The following is a 21,006-nucleotide window of genomic DNA, read 5'->3' as shown; positions in this document are numbered from 1 at the left end:
TAAATTGCATGACTAATAAAGGACTAGTATTTTTACTTTATTCTACTATTTTTTTTAACCTGCTAATATATTTGATATTGAACCAGTATGAGTATATTTTATTAGTAACCTTTTGTACTCTTGCTACAATACTCCTTGGTGGGCTAGAAAATGAAGCATAACATCTATCCATCTAGTTTTAATTGTAATTCATCATCTCCATCAAGGAGTCTTAATTTAAACAGACAAGGACCAAGAAATTGTTGAATTAAAGTACTCTTACCTGGAAATCTGCTCTGATATCTGCCATGCTTCCCTTTATAAACAGTTCCCTGCTTTCCTTGTCCAGAGGTGGCCCTCCAACATATAGGGCATGGACATCGGCAAGGTTGTTAATGCTGCTTATATTTACCCAGTCCCATGAAATGATCTGCAATATTACAAAAGAAACTTTTGGAATTTTGGGAAATTCAAATGTTCAATGTTACACATATTAGCTTATTTGGTAGATCTAGGCAAGTCACGCAAGTTTACAAACCCTTTTTTTCTTAGCCATAGTTATTTTGGAGTTGCATTGGTTTATTAAAGCAGCCTGGCATAACTCTTTTTACAGGGTAAGAAAAAATATAATGCACTACAGACCCTCTCCATACTTGCTGCCTTTTGGCTCTTCCTTGGGGTGGCTTGTCTACTTCAGTGATAAGTGATGCCCAGAATTATTAAACAACTTTATGTGAGCACTGGGGGCATCGCCTCATCATACAACCTGGGTTTACAGTATACTGCTGCATATTCTAGTGCTCAAAGGTCACAACATGGCTTTATTTCTATGTAACACTGAGGAATGCTACCTATCACTTTTCTATATAGTGTTTATAGAGTCCACTATAGTATTAGTTTGTAACAGAAGCTTATTATTGCTTTTAAAAGAATTGTTATTGTATTTAAAGAATAATAAAATTATACTGTTTTCATTTATAATTATTGTATTGTATTATTGTATTAGGCTACGTACACACATCAAATAATTATCGTTGGAAACGAATGATTAACGACCAATCGTCTGATAATCGTGAACAAAAAAAGTGAACAACGACTGGCCAACAAGTAATGTCGCTGGAAACGTACAACCGTCCCGGCGGTTGGTGATGATCATCGTATATGTTTCTGCAGTACACGTCACTTCCTGCATTGTTCAAACAATTGCATCTAGTGTGTGTACATTATTGGTGGATTACATTTGAACGATTGTATCGTTACAGAATGTACAGAACCGTGCACTATACAATCAATCAAAATAATCGTGAATTGATCGGTTGTTAATCGTTTGTTTTCCAACAATAATTGTTGCACGTGTGAAGGTAGCCTTAAATAAGCTTACATTAAAAAAAAAAACAAATACAAAAAAAATGTGCAAAGAGAGGTTAACAAAATAGATGAGTCAAAGAGATACTGGCATTGCCCATTTAAGGCATTATTTACCGATGTGCCAGAAAGATATTCACACTTATCCACACTCCTTTGCTGCACAGGTGCCAGTGTCAGAGCTTACCTAGATAGATAGGTGGACATCATCTTCCCCTACAAGTGAGTATGTTTGGGTCTGACTGGATCAATCCTGGGTACTGTGACATGAGGGGTTGCATGCTCACCCATACCCAGATGGGGCTCCTTTTTTAAATACCACCTAGGTGACTATATTTTATTGGTTTTAACACACTTACAGCTGGGCCATCATACTTGTGTCGAGTTTTCATGATGTGCTGCTTGACTTCCTGCAATCCTTTCTTTTTTCCATATTTACTGGCCATCCATAAAGTGCGCTGAAATCCCGTCAGGCCTGAGACAGCCATGTGAATGCTCATTGTGTCCATAAAACGCATTTTTGTGCCCTAAGCAGAACAGAAATTTTCACCGTTAGCAATGTATAAGCCTTTATATTACTAAATACTACATCTCTGACAAAAAGATTTGTTGGTACATGATATGCAACATTTATCTGATTACAAAAAGTAAGATGACCTGCCTTACTTTAAAGAACATCCATTATAAATTGTCCTGAATTGTCCCACGTAACTCTTCTACATTTTTGTTGAAATCACTTTTATTTTGGGAGGCAAGCTCTAGATATGATTCAGTACCAGGACACAACAATTTAGAGCTGAACTCCTGCCAAAATATGTTTGCACCCTTGCAGTGGTCCTTCATTCCAGGGAGTTAAAAGAATATGACAAACACTTACCTGATTCACTTTTCTTGCTGCAAGCAGTGTTCTACTCTGCTGCCCAAATCCCCAGATTGTTGTGGGCCCTCTGCATTAACCTGTACAGAGCAAGGCTAATAGACTTGCACTAAAGGGGATGGCATCAGCGGTCAGACCAGCTGGGCAGCAAAACTGGAAAAAAGCTGCCAGGAGCACAACTTGTGAATAGGAGGTAAATGCCTGCTTTCACAACAGCAAAAAAATAAGACTTACTCCTATTCCATCTTTTCTTAAGAAAAATGCAAAGGGGGACAAACTAAGGGTAAGAATATTTTGCCAGGCGATTGGCTTTCCTGTAAAAAAAGATCTGCACTAACCACAACATTATTTACTTACTTACTATTGCTTAAATACCAGGGTCCAAAAGCTAAATGACTTGCTTCTATATTGATGTCTATAGATTACCAGTGCACATACACAGGAGATGTTGCAGCCTCTAAGAACAAATCAAACCCAATATGAACTAGGAAGGTATGTTGACATTTTCAAGCTATGTTCCTTACTGCAGGTCTTGGCTGGTACAATAAAAAGACTGGTCAAACCCTCAGGTTATATGACAATTTGCATTCAATTTATCTAAATGTGCCAAAGGGACTTATAAAAACATGATTGTCCTGTGCACTCTTGGGATTGACAAGGAGGGGCACAGAAGAGAACACCAGTACTGAACAAGCTAAGGTGGTCAAATAATAGGTTAGGATGCCATAAGTGGCATAAAAGCAATACATTTCTATACCCAGGACCTCTGGAATGAACATTCCTACTGATGCATATATGCTTAGTGGATCAATACAAACCAGTAGAGAAAAAAAGGTGCAAAAGCTTTCTGCTCAAAGAATGGTTCAGAGTTCAGGCCTTATCCATTTACATAGCAAGGTAAACCTATCTTCAGCAACCTGTTATATGTACTGGGAAGATACCTCCCAGTCAGTGCTCCTCCCAGACCCTTTTAGCTGGGCGCACCACCCTGCACTTTTCAATAAACACCTGACTGTTTTTTGGGTGGTTACTGAAGAGTTGGATCACAATACAGGGGCTGCCACCCACCTACAATATTTTCAAACCCGCCTTAAAAAAATTGCTGCGTTAAAAACTGCAACCTTCAGAGGCTGAAGTATGTCCTGTGCAGGAGCAGTAATATAATAGTAGATAACAAGATTTTCTCAACCACCATCCTATAGGTATTCCAATCAATCATCATGCTTTAGAAAATTCTGGCCTACCAATGGGGGATTGCCTTATCAATGATGTGACCCATGCATGATAATGTTCCATTAAGCTTTTCATTTTGTAGTATGACACTATCCATTTTATTTTCAACATCTGAATACAAAAATAATTGAACAACATACCTTTACATAGTACTGTTCCTTAATATGCGCTCTGTCAAAGCTGACATTGTGGCCCACCACTAACCTCTCGGACCAGTTGTGCTTGTTGGATTTAGGGGACGTCTCAAGTGGAATGAGATCAGACAATGAGATTTCATTAGACCATGTGTACCGATCTTCTATCAATCTTTGACTACACCAAGAGTACCTAAAAAAACAAAAAGTCAGTGACATGTACTTATAAAATTTAGACTTATATAAGTGTAATACCATACCAGCAATTGGGAGAGACAGCCACAGCTAGAGTTGGGCATTGCCCTTCAGACATGCAGACCTCTACATCAAACACCAAAGCTTTTTCATCTGGAAAGTCAACTTGCTCTTTACCTCCTCCTTTGGTATACTTAGTCCATCCGGTCTGCCAGGCCCATTCTTGGGGTAGTTCTGGTATCTGACATTGTAATAAGTCATTAGCCGCTTCCAAGTATGGAAGATTTTGTTTCTGAGCCAGAATTCTAAAATGTTCCTCGATGTTATTGCCGTACATTTTTGGTAGTTCCAATTCCACATCTTGGATGGTAGATGTCTCTTGACCCCACAGCCCGTGATTCTGCAAATGATCCTTGCTCTTCTGAACATTTTCTTCAGAGTATTGTGCTTGTTTGCCCCGGAATATTTGTTCATGAAGTCCTTTGGAAAGCATCTGTATATTAAGTGGGTTCATACGCCTCTCTAGTGAACTATCTTCACTTTGTAATTGGGATGCCATGGTGCACATCCGGCATTTCCATTTTTTTATCTTCCAGTAGCTTGTTAGATACAAGTTTTTCCTTACAAATCTGTTCATTTTGCTCACTTCACTGCTAAGATAAAGTAAATTATGGAATTCTGTAAAAAAAATTAAAAAAAAGGTCAGTGATATGCATTCGTAAAATTTAGATATAGGTATAAAGTGTAATGCCCTACCAGCAGTGTGGCAGTGTGCTTCAGACATGCACGTCCGAGTAAAAAGTTTGTATGATTAGCTGTTTATTTGGTTTCCCAGTTGACATTTTGATCGATCTGAACCCAGCCGTGCTGAGAGTGGGGCAATACTGGGTTCTTTAATTAGAGGAGGGGAATGTTGAGGGGGGGTTATTCCATTTTCTGCCCACTCCTAACACTAGTTTTTGTAGTCCCAGGTAAAAAACAAGAGTTTAAAGTGGACCTATCCCCAAACGTTTTACTTTACATAAAAGAGTAGATAACCCCCTTAGGTAAGGTAAAAATTATCTTTTTTTTTTTTTAAGAAGAAAGGGTTGAAGCCCCTCCTATTTAGTCTTTACTGCCATGTAGCAGAGTCTCCTGGGATACCCAAGTCACACAATCCCAGGAGGCTTCTGGTAACTTCTTCTGCGCATGCTCGATCCGGAGGTGCTTTTTCCTACATGGGAGAAAAAAAAGGCCGATCACACACACATGTGGACTCTTTTTTTTCCCCATATACAGCAGGCTATGTCATTTGATCTCTCGCATGCGCATTGTGAGATCAGGTGACGTAGCCAGAAGAAGAAAGAAAACAGAGAAAGATAGTGGCTCCCGGGGCTTCATCCGCCTCAGGATGAAGGAGGATTCTAGGAGGGCGCGAGATCCAATCTAGGAAAGCTCTGGAGAAATCTGCAGAAGTAAAAGCAAGTGAGATTTTTTTTTAGTTTAGTTCTGCTTTAAAAAATATATAGTGGGACATAATAATGCAAAGCAGTAATTTGTCACTTAGATAAGGATATGCTTGAGTGGGGCTGTGTTAAAGAATTGTCATGCCAGAGGCGGACATAAGGAGGTGAAATGTGTGTCCCCGGATGAGGGGCCCCCATAGGTAGCCAAACAGGAAGGGCGGGCATAAGTCAGGGACTCACAATTGACTACATCCGTCACTGGGCCTGATTTATTAAAGCTTTCAGTGAAGCTGAGTGATCTAGTGAACAAATAGCAAATTAATTTTAGGAAATCCATTCCAGGTTTGTTAGATCAGTGGTCGCCAACCTTTCTGGTTCTGCGGGCTTCTGACCGCGCATGCGTGGGGAGCTGGGTGTCAATCAAAGGGGGAGAAACTTCCCCCATAGTGATGTCATTGTGACGTGGCCCCGCCCACTCTCCCATCGCTGATCGAAGCCTGTGATGGAAGAGTCGTCTGGTTATGTCCAGGGACACAGCCCACCCACTTCCCTGCGCCTGGGGACGTGTTCCACGGCTCTGGCCAGTGCATCTCCCCCAGGGGGTCCTTCTCCTGACCCCACTCGGGGGAGCACCAGCCAGAGCCGCGGACCCCCAAAATTTATTTGCGGACCACCAGTTGGCGACCGCTGTGCTAGATCACCCAGCTTCACTGATGAAAGTCTATCCTCCCCAACCTTGGAGAGTTTTAATAAATCAGGGTGAATGTGTCATGCATATACTCACATGGTATACACCCTCACATACGGGGTGCCGGAGCAACGCCATAAAACAGAGAAATGAATACATTGCCAGCAGCTTATACATTTAAAATACCCTTTTTATTATTATTATTAATAATATTCATAATAAACAGGATTTATATAGCGCAAACATATTACACAGCGCTGTACTTTAATTAGGGGTTGCAAATGGCAGACTAATAAAGGAAATTGACACTTATTGTAACTATGACATGTAAAACATTTTGACACTTCCAAGGACAGTGCAAACAAGCATTGAACATACTTGACTTTGCCTTTACCTGCAATGTTTTCCAGGTGGTGACAGGTTCTCTTTAACACAACACAGATAGGTTACGTTCGTTATGCACTGCCTTAAAAAGACAAGACACGTTAACACAACATAACTTTAGTGACTCCATTCACCCACGTGTTTACAACTATCAGCTCACTTCCTGTACACTGCAGGCGGGTTCACCTCAATGTCCCTCGAGGCCTAAGAAGATTTCAAACCCTTCAGAAAGAAAACACGAACGGAGTACCCATAGCAACCACGCGACAATCGGCCGCTCCGCTCCTCCATCGATTTATTCCTCCAGCAACTTGTCTGGCCTGTACAGAATTAAAGGAAATTGAATGACGTCTCACACTATAAAAAACAGCGACATCTATAGGCGGAAATGGCATGTATTTTATAACTTGATTATAACTAAGTCTAACCAGAGGGCCGCGTGGCCTAATGGATAAGGCGTCTGACTTCGGATCAGAAGATTGCAGGTTCGAGTCCTGCCGCGGTCGTATTTTAATAAATCTTACTGCATTCAGATTTTTATTATTAGTCACTGATTTTTAAATAGTAACTGTTTTAATTATTTAGTATTTAGATATTCATATGACTATATTAATAGAAAATCATACTTTTTATTTTGGAATTTTAAGTTTATGCATATTTAATTATTATTATTACAAACATAATACAATATTTATACTTTATGTGAACCTGTTACTTTGGCTATGTACACAAGTGCAATAATTATCATTGAAAACGAACGAGTAACGCCCGATTGGCCGATAATCGTTAACAAAAAAAGTGCACAACGACGCCAATGAACAAGGAATGTGGCTGGAAACAAATGACCATCCCAGCAGATCTGATTGGGCGACGATCGTTTGCTATCTATTGTGTGTAGGTCGTTCAGTGATCGTGAATTATTCTGTGATACACTTTCTCCGGTACACGTCACTTCCTGCATCTAGCAGGAAGGTGGCATTGGTGGATTATATTTGAACGATCGTATCGTTACAGCATGTAAAGAATTGTGCACAGTACGATCATTCAAAATAATTGTTAATAACCATTGATGGGTCGTTAATTGTTTTCTAATGATAAATATTGCACGTGTGTGCCTAGCCTTTATGCAAAAAGCTATATAAATCCCATATGCAAAAAATACAATTTTATTTATATCCATAAAATTAAAAAATCCAAACTGTAAGTTCCTCCATGCCTGACAGTGTCCCGGACTGGTAATATATGCCAAGGGGTGGTCTATGAGAAGAGAGAGGGGGTACTCCAGCTACCCTGCACCCCAAAAATCAGTGCATTCATAGTTTGATAAATGGTGACTCAATAAGGCATTTAAGAATAACATTTATCTGTTACCCAGAAAATTCTCTATTTTTTTTTATTTACAATTCTTTTTAAGCCAGTAAGTTTTTTTAATTCATTTTTCCTATACTATTATTTTTTTTTTATTAATAACCCAGTACATTAGGGTGTTCCCACTCTGTGCACATACTCTAAATTCTGATTTTTTTTTATACACCAATAAAATGTATTTGATCATTTTAAATAGTAACTGTTTTAGTTATTTAGTATTTAGACATTGATATGACCATAGTTATTGAAGTCATACTTTTTAATTTTGGAATTTAAAGTTTAGGCATATTTAATTATTATTATTACGAATATTCTTTTTAAGCCAGTAAGTTTTTTTATTCATTTTTCCAATACTATTATTTTTTTTATTATTAAAACAGTACATTAGGATGTTCCCACTCTGCACACATACTCTAAATTCTGATTTTTTATTTTATACACCAATAAAATGTATTTGATCATTTTGTGTCTACGCAGTTATATTTTTGAATGGTAATGCTTAGCCAATATACCAGCAACCTCTGTCTATACTAATTCTTAGAATGAATGAGCCAGTCATCAATGATTGTATAGGCAACTGTAGATTATTACTAAACTGTGGTATTCACAAAGCCATGTGGGATTACAATTTTTTAAATATTTTTTGCTTAATACATCATATATGTATTTCTGTTATTTATGTATATATAATGCCCACGTGTGATGCTGAGCACCCACGGTTTAAAAAAATTAATTAGCCATGTCAGGGACAGTCAGCTGAGAAGCAAAGAATTGGATAATGCTGCATGCCCTCCAGCCAGGAAATAAACAGGCCCATTTGACTTGCTGCAGCTTGTAATGCACACTGTGAGAAGCTGACAGTGTACACTGAAATCAGAATAAAGAATTAAAGTCCAGGTGAGGAGTCTGTGCAAGACTGGAGGACAGGTTGGAGTTCAGCTTCAGTAATAATGAATATGTCTAATAGTCTTTCCTTGTGCGCTGAAAGTCTACAAGTTTCCAGTGTGTGATCTCCGGTGGAGATTGCTGCCTCCTGTTTTTTCTGTTCTGTCGTATTTCCATTGTCTGGCGAAGCTGCTGGAGTTTTCTCAGGAGTTCCCAGTTGTGATGGAGAAGTTCTGTTTGGGTTCTCTGTGCTTCCCACTGTTGTCTCTCAGCATTCTCCAACTCTTGCTGTGTGCTTTTCAGTTCTTTTTCCATTTCCTGAAACCTGCAAGGTAAAAGAGTTGTGAATGGATTTTACAGCTAAGGTCAGACAACTGGATACGTAGTCAGCAGAATCACAAAGCTTTGATGAAAGAACTGATGGAATTAGAGGTGCAAACAGACAATTATCAGCACAGAGTGCCATGTGTATTCTTGTATCTCACTTACCTTTACTTTTGCAGATCCGTCGATCACTCTGGAAGTTTTCTGGATTGGGTCCTACGTCCTCCTGGAATCCTCCTTCCTCCCCGCGCCGCCATCTTCCTTGCTATTCTTCCATCTTCTGCCTATGTCAGCCAATCTCGCACAGTGCAGACGTGAGATCGGGTGACGTAGGATGGGGGGGAAAAGAGTGCAAACCTCACTGCGCATGCGGGAGATCAGCATTTTCTTTTTTCCCATTGAAGAAAAAGCTCCTTCTGCGCATGCCCAAGAACAGGCATGCGCAGCAGAAGCAGCCAGAAGCCTCCTGGCATGCATAACGTGTATCTCAGGAGGCTCTGCACTTCTATTTTAACTTTATTTTATAAAAAAGGAATGTAATTTTTACCTTATATGAAGGGGTTGTCCTCCCTTTTATGTAAGGTAAAAATTTTAGATTAGGTCCAATTTAATAATAAGGATTATATTGGGTGAACTGGGGAAAAAGCTGGACACTCCAATTCATGAACATAGAGGGTTCCATGTCCTTTCTTAATTTTGTAATCCCTGAGGAACCCTAAAATAAATACAACTGGTATAATGAACCAATAGAAAAAATTCTTTTTGCATTGGTTGCTTGTGGGGGAAGCATTCTTTCCATACATTAGGGATCATAATTCCATCTTTCCAGGCATTCATTCAGCTGGCCCAAGTGGCATTGACCCTGAGACTATGCAAGCACCATTCTATGGTCAATACCACTAAATTCAAAGTTTTAAATCCTACGTACCATTAATATACATTTTTTTAAAAAAGATAAATACATTTGTAAAATATTGATCTACCTAATGGTGCCTGACGAGGACTGTGGAGGCTCTGATTCATTGATCAGCTCATGGTTTAGTGAAGTATTACTATTGTTACTATTATCATTAGTTGCATTAAATATGGTATTTTATAAAGAGATGTAAAATATTTGTTTGCTTTTTCTCACTCATTATGGTTTTATTTCATTCAAATCTAAGACCAAAACAAGATATGATAGTTATCAAAGTCAAACGATTTGATGCTATTAAATAGCCCGAGAAGTCTAAGCAGTAACCAGGTCTTCTCCAGAGCCTCTAGTGGTGAGGATGTTGCACGGTCAGTTAAGTCAGATTACGGCCCTTGGGCACACCAGGGTGGGCAGGATGAAACATGGAACCAAATCACTAAGCAGAAGAATTGTCAGGGAAGACCGGGATCGAGGCAGGCAGCAAGCAAGAAAGGTCAGGTCACAAGCCAGGGGTCAAATACTAAGGATCCAGGAAATAGACACCAGTGACACAGGGGCCAACGCGGACCCAGGGAACACAGGAGACACTGGAAGCTGTGGCCACAGCTGCAACCATTGAGAAGATGCCTGGCAAAGGAGAACCTCCTGACATTGTAATATAAGTATCTCTTACAAATGATACATCTTTTTACAGATAGAGATACTCCTGTGTAAGGTATCTTCTCAATGATTGCAGCTGTGGCTGCATTCATTATAAAGAGTGTGTGATCCCCAGGCACCAGAGGTTAACTAACCCCTAGTGCCCGGGGATTGCAGAGGATTTTCAGGGCTGCATGATACAGCCCTGGAAATCCTCCTGTTCGGTGAAAGCTTGACCTCTCGGCAAATCAGAAGGCTGTTCTCGCTTATATTTTCGGTAAGCGAGAAAGGCCCGATTCGCCGAGAGATCAAACCTAATATTCTCGCTCGCTCATCCCTACACTGGAAGAACACGAGGGAATAAGCTGGTAAACAACAGACTGTGCAACAAGAGGTTAACACAGGAGCTGGACAGGGGAAACACTGAAATTACCAACAGGTGTAGAGGAAATGCTAAGCAGGGCTAGGGGGCTCCGCACTAGTGGAGACACGAACGCTGAATGCTGTGTTAGCCCTAGCTAAAATGCTGGGGATGATTAAGAGGCTATTTCCCGATTGGATGGCAGGAGGGCGATACTGATTAAATCTGGAAGAGCAGGCGCGCCCAGACTCTGCAGGCATGCACAGAAGAGAGGCGCCTGCACTTTAGAGAGGAAGAGGTGTGACAGTGTCCTCACTGGTAGGATTTTCATAATACTTTTCATTCCTGCAGGAAGTAATAGGAAACCTCCCCAATAGGAGATAAATTTGTGTTCAACTCTTTAGATTATTATTTGGTGGAATATCTCAGGTCTTGTTAACAAGTTATAATGTTTTCCATTATATGAAGCTTTGGTTGGGTAAATAGCATTGTTCCCATTATTCCATGCACCCGAAAATGCAGCACTTAGTAAGAGTGCCATAAATGAATGTCCTTTTTAAAGAGGCCAACAATGTCAGCCTACCTGTTTCTCCCCACTAAGGTCTTCTTCAAATCTCAGATGAAATTAAAACTGATTATTATATCTATAGAAATTTAATCCTCCCCAGAAACAGTAGTGGTGATTTCAGTTCTTTACCGTGTCAAATAAAGACGTGTCATGTTCTCCATCACAGCATTAATAGTTGAAGCCTCCTGACGATATCCTTTCCGAAGTTCTTCTTCCAGACTGTCCACCTTCCTGTGATCAATCACTGAGTTCTTGGGCTTCTCTCTTAATCTAAACATGTCCACTAAAGAACAGAACAAATATTAGGCTAGTGACTGTGTAACAGAAAGTCAGATTTATCTAAGATGTATACAAAGAAGCATTTATTATATTTTGCCTAGATAACCATAGATGTCCTAAAGGTCAACATTTTAGGCCCATGCAAAAAATCCAGCTAGATAAATCTTTTTATTCTGTTTTTTTTATATAGCATAACTTCCCTTTTCCTTTGAATTTTCTAATATTCTTTATCTCTATTTTTTCCTCCATTGCACCTGGTATGAATGTTCTTTTCTTCTCTAGAATTACTGGCACCTTATATTGAATATTCTGTGAATCCATGTATTGTTTTTCTTCCTGTTTCTATGTTTCCTGTTTCTTCCTGTCAGGTTGACAGGTCATCAAGTTCTAGGGAAATAAACATATCCCAGATATAAAACCCTACGGACATTGTTGGTCCAGAGGAAGGCAAAAAAAAAAAATCCCTGGTACAATTTGATCCAACAGGGGAAAAATATTCCTTCCTGATTCCATGAGGCAATTGGATGTTCCCTGGATCAACAGTCACTGTTATCTTTGTTATCTTTACTTTAAAGCCTAATACCCAGTTATATAGTGTGTTTATAGAAATCATCCAGCTTTTTCTTAAAGCAATTTATAGTAGTTGCGATTCCACAGTTTCACAGACCTTACAGTGAAGAATCCCTTCCTTATCCGGAGCTTAAACTTCTTTTCCTCCAGACGCAAAGATTGCCCTCTAGTTCTTTGTAATGATCCCAAAGTAAATAATTGGGAAGAGAGTTCTCTATATGGACCATTTATATGTTTATACAGGGTGATCATATCCCCCCTTATACGTCTCTTCTCAAGGGAGAATAGATTCAGTTCAGCTAATCTCTCCTCATAGCTGAGCTCCTCCATTCCTTTTATTAGTTTAGTTGCCCTTCTCTGTTTCTGTTTGCTTGTTTTGGTTTGTCTACCTACTTCATACTCTTGTTCATGTTATAGCCTTGCTTGAATCTTCTCTACTTACAATTCCTCACCAGTGCTAACATATTTATCACAAACAGATCAACCTCCACTTGCAGCTACCAAAAAGATTCCATTGGTAACTAGACAATACCAACTTTTATTTATCACAATCAGCTCCATGTACACTTATCTGAAACTCACTGTCTATAACAAAAAAAGGTATGGAGTATATAAAGCTATGAGAGAAGACTTGGACCTGTTAGATCAACAGGATTTAATAATTTTAAACAGCATTTATATAGCGCCAACATATTACAGAGCGCTGTACAAAGTCAATAATCATGTCAGGACTGGACAACAAACAAACAGATGGAGAAGTTGACATTCCTCCTATTGTGTGTTACTTCCACACCTCTTAGATTGTAAGCTCTTCGGGGCAGGGTCCTCTCCTCCTCCTGTGTCACTGTCTGTATTCGTCTGTCATTTGCAGCCCCTATTTAATGTACAGAGCTGTGTAATATGTTGACACATTATAAATGCTGTTTATTATTATTATTATTTATAATAATAATAATAATAATTACAGCCTCCACATTTCTGTATATCTCTAGAAGCTTAGCATGCAATAAATAAAATGCATTAGAAGAGTAAAATGCACACATCAAAACATTTAGTATATCCAGATATATTGAAAATCTAAGCTATATATTTTATTCTGTACGATTAAGCATAGCTCCACCTTCCAATTCTTTCTAATAGAGTGAGTTAGGTTTTTGAGACAGGAATAGGTGAGGCCATGCTAGGCTTTTCCATAAAAAGTCCAGATTTGCATATAACATATTCAATTTGAATTTTCAAGGTTTGTGAAGGATTTTTTCAAAACTTACCTTGCTGGTTGAAATCAATGAGTGGTCTTTTCTTGTAAGATTTCATCATCTCTGATTTCTGTCAAAAAGGATAATCAATTAGTGGTTTCTTGTTCCAGTGAACACTTACTACCAGAACAAAAAGCAAATCTCCCCAATAAAAACAGAAGAGAATAAAATCATGACGGTTGTTTGCTGTAATTACTATTAAAAATTACCAAGCAGCATCAAATATGTACCATATTATACTTCCAAAACCTGTATACCTCTTAATTTCCAAAACAGCAAAACCAGATTCTGTCTTATGCACACTCCAACCAGAATTTGGATGGTTGCTCTTTGACCCCACTTCCCCTACCTAATGCATATTACAGTGCCGACTGATAAACTACAAACTTATAAATTGGCAGCAACAATGCTGATAGTCAGGACTCCTGACTCTGTTCTGAATTCCAAAGCAGTGCTGTATTGTTGTCACACAATCACAATGTGCTGAGTCTGTCTGACATTTCAAACCCCTATTTAATGTACAGTGCTACATAATATGTTAGCGCTATATAAATCCTCTTTATTAGCAATAATAACATTAACATATAACAAAATATTTATACTATTTAAGGGTTAAAACCTATATAAAGTAATTCGAAATTCTGTTCCAGAGAAAAAAATGATGTATTGCTACTTACAAGTAAAAGAAAAGTTTCTGCAGTCCTGGAATTCAATCTTTGTGTTTGTACAACGGCTGCTGGGTGCAGCATTAGTTGCTAAGTCACTGGCAGTACACAAAGGAGATGAACTTTAGGAGTCAGAAATCTGGATGGGATGAAATGCTTTATGTTGTGTAGGTAAAGTAAGGTGAGCCGGAGTCAGGGAACTTTTGAAGGATACAATAACTTTTAATGGTGTACTACACAAAAGTCACAATGTAGCAAAGTGAGTTCAGGATTTGTCATGAAAATAAAAAGCATTTTTATAGTGAGATGTCAATCAGTGTAGACATGTAGATAACTAAACTAATAAAAGGAATGGAAATTAGCTTTAGTACTACAAATATGTAACTAGATTTCACACTGTGGTCCCATTCACACTAAACTTTCCAATTTTTTTTTAAAGCATAAATGTGTTTCATTTTAATTACCCAAATCCACCACAATGCCCAGGAATAATTGCATGCTGTGCTTTAACTGCACTGTTTGCTGTCCGGTCCACCTGTGACTCCACATTACCTTTCCAGGACTATAGGCACCTGTGCCACTTTGTGCCAACTCGACCTCCATTCTAGAGGTGCAAAGGAGGCTGCCAAAACCTTCAGTCTCCAGCCAGGTACATAATACTGCGCTGAAGTATAAAAGGAAGAAGCAATTCAATCAGTCAATCAGTTCATGTAGTGACAAGGGACATGCTGCTGGAAAAATAAAACAACCTGTGAGAAAAGATGATCTTATTGCTGTGCTATATTCCTTTTCATTTTACAGGCTGGTGTAAGTCACGGATGCCCTGGGCTCACAGGAATTGGGCCAAATAATTGTGACCATCAGACTGGGGACACCTAGTGGTACTAAAAAAGTACTACAGGGAAAATATCAGGATTGAAGCTGAATATTGCAAAAAATTGGTTTAATTATTTTATCTCTTAGTGGGCTATTCATTTTTTCCTGGTATTATTGGCTCTATCCTCATAAAAATTAAGGCATGAAAGTTAAAAAAACTTTTTTAAAGGCCATACCTAATTATATGTGAAAACCACAATGGTGACACACTTGCAGTCCATTGTGAAGGATCTCAGTTTTATACTATGAAGCTCCAGCTGGGTGCACTAATGAATCATTAGTAAGGATTCACTTTGTACATGTTCCAATCTGTGCAGAGTGATTCTGCATATAAGAGCAAATTCGAGTCGACCAGACATGTACTGCCCCGGGCCATCTAATTCTGCATACTATATAAAAAATAAAGCTTGCAAATGTAATAAAGGAATTGAAAAAAAACATAATTTAATGGTATTTTCCAATAAAAAGATACAATATATTATTAATTGGATTTATATCTATCATGTATGATAGTTGCAATGTTTCTATCAAATATTAATCCTATGTAAGGACAGATTGACTTTTGCGAGATGCAGTGTGTTTTAGCACGCATTAACTTGTAATTAGCAATGCCATTTATGTAACAGCACCAAAATGTATTTTTGAAGTGCAGCCCAAAGCATGTGTATAGCAATGCACCACAAGACACAGATTTATGTGTGTATTGTGGTGCTGTGTGTTCAAAATAAAGACAACTTTTTATTTTTATTTTTTTGGAATGGGCAGCATGGTGGCCTTTGCAGTGCTGGGTCCCAGGTTCGAATCTTGGCCAGGACACTATCTGCATGGAGTTTGCAGGTTCTCCCGTGTTAGCATGGGTTTTCACTGGGTACGCCAGTTTCCTCCCACCTATGGTAGGGACTTTAGATTGTGAGATTCTTTCAGGGACAGCTAGTGATGTGATTATGGACTTTGTACAGTGCTGTGTAATATGTCAGCACTATATAAATACTAAAAATAATGGTAGAGGTTGAGCAATATTTTAACCTCAAAAGAGATATAGACAGTATTTAAAAACTAACAAACATTTTAACTCAACCCACTATTTATAGTAGTTTAAAAAGTCTAGAGCTGGGATTTATTGCTTTCTATAAGTTATATGTTAAGGAAAGATACCAGTGGTACCTGATTTCACCAGCAGATGGTGCTACCAACAAAGTCTTGTACTTGCACCAAAGAAAATGCTGTTCAAGGCTTAGAAACACATTTACTCCAACTGTTTGCAGGTGCTCATGTCTAGCACAACAATGATCTCTTTCACAATAAAATCTTTACTTCTATGTGCCAGCAAATACACAGAAATGTACATTCTCAGCATGCCTTGGTGTAAGGGTGAATACACATTTGTGTTCATTACATGGAGTAGATGTTATAGGGTACTGTGAGATGAATGGCTCCAAAAGCTGGAATTGCTGACATTGAAAATGTTTAACCAAATCTATATGCAACATTTATCAGATGTTTCCTGATTTTTTTTCAGAAGCGGCTTGTGTCAAATTCCTTAACTAAATTTTAATGGGATTCATTCCAAGCTTTGACTAGGTCTAACCATAAAACTCTTTTTTTTCTTCATTTCTTAGTGGCCCCAGATTCTCATCCATCATACTTTGATATAATTTAGCATTCATAACTGACTTGATGTCTGCAAACTGCTCAGCCCATATAGCAGCAAATCAAATCCAGCTCATAACATTTCCACCACCATGCTTCACAGTTTGTATGAGTTTTTTCCCAAATATGTTTACTGTTGTATTACTGTGGCCAACAATTCTAATGTAATATAATTAATGCAAATACATTCAATTCATTCAATTACAGGTGGCTACTGCCTAATGGCTAATGCGCCTGGTAATTCTGCTGTTATCCCTAGGTGGCATTTCTTATTCATCCATTGTATATATAGGTAGTCACCGGGTTAAGGACATCCGACATACGGACGCATCCTAGATACAAACAGGGCTTCTCTGCTTGCTGTGTGCAGGATGGAGGCTTGATAGAGGGAGGGGGGTGGTTTGCATGACTTGCAGAAGAAATCTTTTGCTAAACACAGCTGAAGTTGTGGGTGATCCTATGGACTGACCACTTTCTGCAACCTCTTGTAACTCTTTAATGACCAAGACAATCTCTGCAGTTGTTTCTTTTTGCATCAAAGCACATCTTGCTCCAAAAGTTAATGAATGTCTAGGCTCCATTATTTTTTTTTGTGATTAACTCACAGTGAGGATTTTATACAGTATCTGACACCATGCTGTCTAATATTATGCTGAGACAAACATCTGTCCTAATTGCATTTATTAAAATAATGTACCTGTTCCAACTTACATACAACTTCAACTTAAGAACAAACCTAAAGTCCCTATCTTGTAGGTAACCCGGGGAATACCTGTGCAGAAAGAGCAATGGTTTCCATCTATGCTGGACGACCACATTTCTGTTTTTTCTCATCCATTACATAGAAGATAATAGGTTTAGTATTTCATGCAGCAAAGATAAAATATTTTTGGTTTCTTATTAGATTGCATTAAGGGCAAGGACACAGCATTTCTTGCAAGATAAATTTAGATATTTTACATTTGTGCTCTTACTCTGAAATAAAATACAGTCACCACTTTAAGGGATGGGTAATATATATATATATATATATATATATATATATATATATATTTATTTATTTATATATAGGAAAATGTCCACTGAGATTATTGCAGCCAAGCAGAAGGCCCATTTTTCCCAGTTACATGCTCAAAGCAAGCATTAGGATAGATCCCACCTGTGTAAATGCACCATATATAGTGGGACATTGTTGTATGATGTGTGCCTGAGGTTGCAAGGCCCCCCCACTCGGGGGGCGCACCGGCCAGAGGACCATGTCCCCCGTATGGGCACAACCTGTCCACTCTGCTATCACATGCTCAAACCTGCCATGGTAGAGTGGGCAGATTCTGGCATCATGACGTCATTATGGGGGAAGTTTCTTCCCCTTTGAGTGAAACACGGCTCCCTGCACATGTGCCATCCAGATTCCGTGCATATAGGGGTCCGTAGGTCCGAAAAGGTAGTTTAGTGAATAGGCAGGAAGAGAGAGAAGTGGATACATTACCCCAAGGCTCGGTGCATAAAGCTGTGTACACACTTCCAATTTTTATCGTTGGAAATGAACGACGAACGAACGATGAACGACCAATTGGCCAAAAATCGTTCGTAAAAAAAGTAACCAACGACGCTGACGAACAAGGATAGTCGTTGGAAATGAACGATCCGCACCGGCGGATCGGATTGGACGANCACACTCACATACACAATACAGCCTGTATCGATCAAACGTTCGTTCATCGCGCATGCTCAGAACATGCACGATCACTGAACGACCGTACACACGATAGATGGTCAACGATCGTCGTCCAATCCGATCCGCCGGTCCGGTCTTTCATTTCCAACGACTATCCTCGTTCGTCAGCGTCCTTGGTTACTTTTTTTACAAACGATTTTTGGCCAATTGGTCGTTCCTCGTTCGTTCGTCGTTCATTTCCAACCATAAAAATTGGACGTGTGTACGCAGCTTTACATTTAGTTTTTTTTGGTTTGGTCACACTATAAATCTGCAATGAAAAACAATCTCCAATATTGCCAGCAGATGTCAGTATAGGCCCACAGTCTGCTAGAAACATACACAGGGAATATTCAATTAAAATAACAAATTACGATCTATATATGTATGTGTAAATATTATATATATATATATACGATCGTTCGCAGATATCGTGCAGGATCGTTCGTCGTTCGTTTACCAACGATAAAAATTAGGAGTGTGTACGCAGCTTAAGAGCTGCACTGGTGCTGGCCTTGAAGTTCAGGTCTCACTGTACCAACAAGAAGATTTTCAGAGTTTCCAGATTCAAAGAAAGTAAGGTTGTTCAGCTTTAACTCCTAACCTAACCTTATTCTCCTACTTTCTGCCAAACCGTTACCGAACCTCCCTAAGTAGTGTCCAACCATATGTAACCTTCCCAAAGCCTCACCCCTAACACTAACCATCCATGTAAGTGCCTAACCTGATCCTTAACAGTGAATGAAATCCTTAGTGAGAACAGCCACATTTTATGATAAGTTGACAAGACTGTACTGTGCACTCCTATATGGAGTAGCAAAATCTGATGGGTAGAAAGATTTGATAGATCTCCGACCCTACATTTGCCTATTTCAAACTTTGCTTAAAAAGTTAATACTCTACCGGGTTTAATAAAAAATATTTTCCTTTTTTTCTTTTGCATTTTGCAATATATATATAGGAAAAAGTTTTGTATTATACTGTGTTTAATACATTCATATGCCAAATTTAAAATATGATAAATATTCCGCAAAGGCAGGAGTTATTCAACAAGAAAATGTACTGAGATTCACCCTCTGTTGTTTACATAACCCCTAAATACTAGGGATGAGCGAGTTTTTAAAACTCTATCTCACAGCGAATTCAACCATTCTCGCTTACCAAAATTGTAAATTCACCGATCAGCTCAGTTTGTGATCCCCGGCACTGGGTTAAATGGGAAAGCTTTCCTCAGCCAATCAGGGAGCACTCGAGGTTTTGAATGGAGAGACTTTTCCCCATTTAACCTCTAGTGCTGGGGTTCGCAAACAGGAGGATTCGCAGGGAATCCCGTGAATCTCATGTGAATCCTCCTGTTATAATTTCCTCGATGTTCCGATGGTTTCATGGAAATTCTCACTTTGTTCTGGAGAGGCATTCTCGCTCATCCCTACTAAATACACATACACAACACAAACAACAAAACCTACCCGCAATGTACATTCCTAACAATGAGCTCTATTCACCCACTGTAGAAATGAAGAGAAAGAAGAAACAAATGGAAGATGAGATTAAAGAAAACTCCAGAGTATATTATTCCAGGGAGTTTCAATTAATTCTAAAGTAAAGCAAACTGTTCTTCTTTTGTTGCAAGAGATAAATAGTATCCAGGTGTTGACTTACTGTATATTAGAGACTGGCTATGGCTAGTACTCCCAGCCTTTATTAAATATTGAGTCAAAATACATTTTATTAATCATTGATAAGCCTGAAGGTGCCCTTGAGCTGTTATTCACACTATACTGTGCCCATGTGCCATAATACTTCATATAATTCATTTATAGTTCATCACAGAGAATGAAGAATGATTCCAAAATAATACCAGTAAGACAGACATTCTAAAAGTTCATCCTGTTTTATGATCACCAGATACAGTAGATGGCCGAGCAAGTGTAGCATACTAAGTGCTGAGGGATTTATAGCGAAACAGATAAGGTGTGAACGGAAAAATACATATAATTCCATGAGCAATGTAAAATGTGTTACAGAATGTCAAGTGGGTATAAAAATGACTTTTGGGACCAGGACAAGGTTGGTAAGGATGGCAGGGGATTATTTTCTCGGTCACTGTTACTCCTACACATGGACTGGACACTGGACCTGGAAGCTTAGAATAACCACTTTGATGTTCCGATTTTGGCTCCAACTTGGCTTGGAAGTCAAACATACCAATAGCATAATAATGAAAGATAATAGATAAAGCTTTTCCTATAAAACATTGGTGGTTTAAAGCAAACACAAGCTCATTGAGCCTATATAACAATTAGAATATCAACTAATATAAAAAAACTACAGTGATACGTCGGCTAACAATGATAATTAATTCTGGAATCACATTTATTAGCCAAAATCTTCGTTAACCAAAATGTGATTTCTTATATAGGATTGGTGTGAAAATTCAGCTTGACGCAGCTGCGTTATGTTCTCGCGCATCCACTATTACATTCATTATCCATATTGATTATCTGGATCTGAAACAAATCCTTGTTAGCCAAAAAATTATTAAGCAGGGTCACTCGTTAGCCGAGGTATCACTGTAAATGATTTTCTCTCTCAGAGATACAGCCAGCAATACAAAACACATTCCTTTTGCTGC

The 21,006-nt window shown here is 38.7% G+C and overlaps 1 protein-coding gene and 1 non-coding gene across 3 annotated transcripts in view; one reads left to right on the top strand and one right to left on the bottom strand.

Annotated features, from left to right (window-relative positions):
• Positions 1-6,619, bottom strand: part of POLG (DNA polymerase gamma, catalytic subunit) — a 35,788-nt gene extending 29,169 nt beyond the window's left edge. The window contains exons 1-6 of one of the 2 annotated variants that reach the window (XM_072402718.1): positions 6,461-6,619; positions 6,311-6,382; positions 3,849-4,461; positions 3,595-3,781; positions 1,704-1,871; positions 263-409 (exon numbers count right to left, since the gene is read on the bottom strand). In XM_072402718.1, the coding sequence (XP_072258819.1) occupies positions 263-409; positions 1,704-1,871; positions 3,595-3,781; positions 3,849-4,420 (1,074 nt within the window). In that variant the 5' untranslated portion in view covers positions 4,421-4,461; positions 6,311-6,382; positions 6,461-6,619. The remainder of the gene's footprint in view (positions 1-262; positions 410-1,703; positions 1,872-3,594; positions 3,782-3,848; positions 4,462-6,310; positions 6,383-6,460) is intronic. The other variant, XM_072402720.1, reaches the window with a different exon arrangement.
• A 114-nt stretch (positions 6,620-6,733) lies between these two features.
• TRNAR-UCG (transfer RNA arginine (anticodon UCG)) lies at positions 6,734-6,806 on the top strand. The gene has a single exon. It is a non-coding gene; the product is annotated as a tRNA-Arg (tRNA).
• The last annotated feature ends 14,200 nt before the right edge of the window (positions 6,807-21,006 follow it).

This window comes from Pyxicephalus adspersus, chromosome 2 (assembly GCF_032062135.1).
Source record: "Pyxicephalus adspersus chromosome 2, UCB_Pads_2.0, whole genome shotgun sequence".
Taxonomy (NCBI): Eukaryota; Metazoa; Chordata; class Amphibia; order Anura; family Pyxicephalidae; genus Pyxicephalus; species Pyxicephalus adspersus.
Note: the sequence above shows the minus strand (reverse complement) of the source record. Positions and strands in the feature narration are given on the sequence as shown.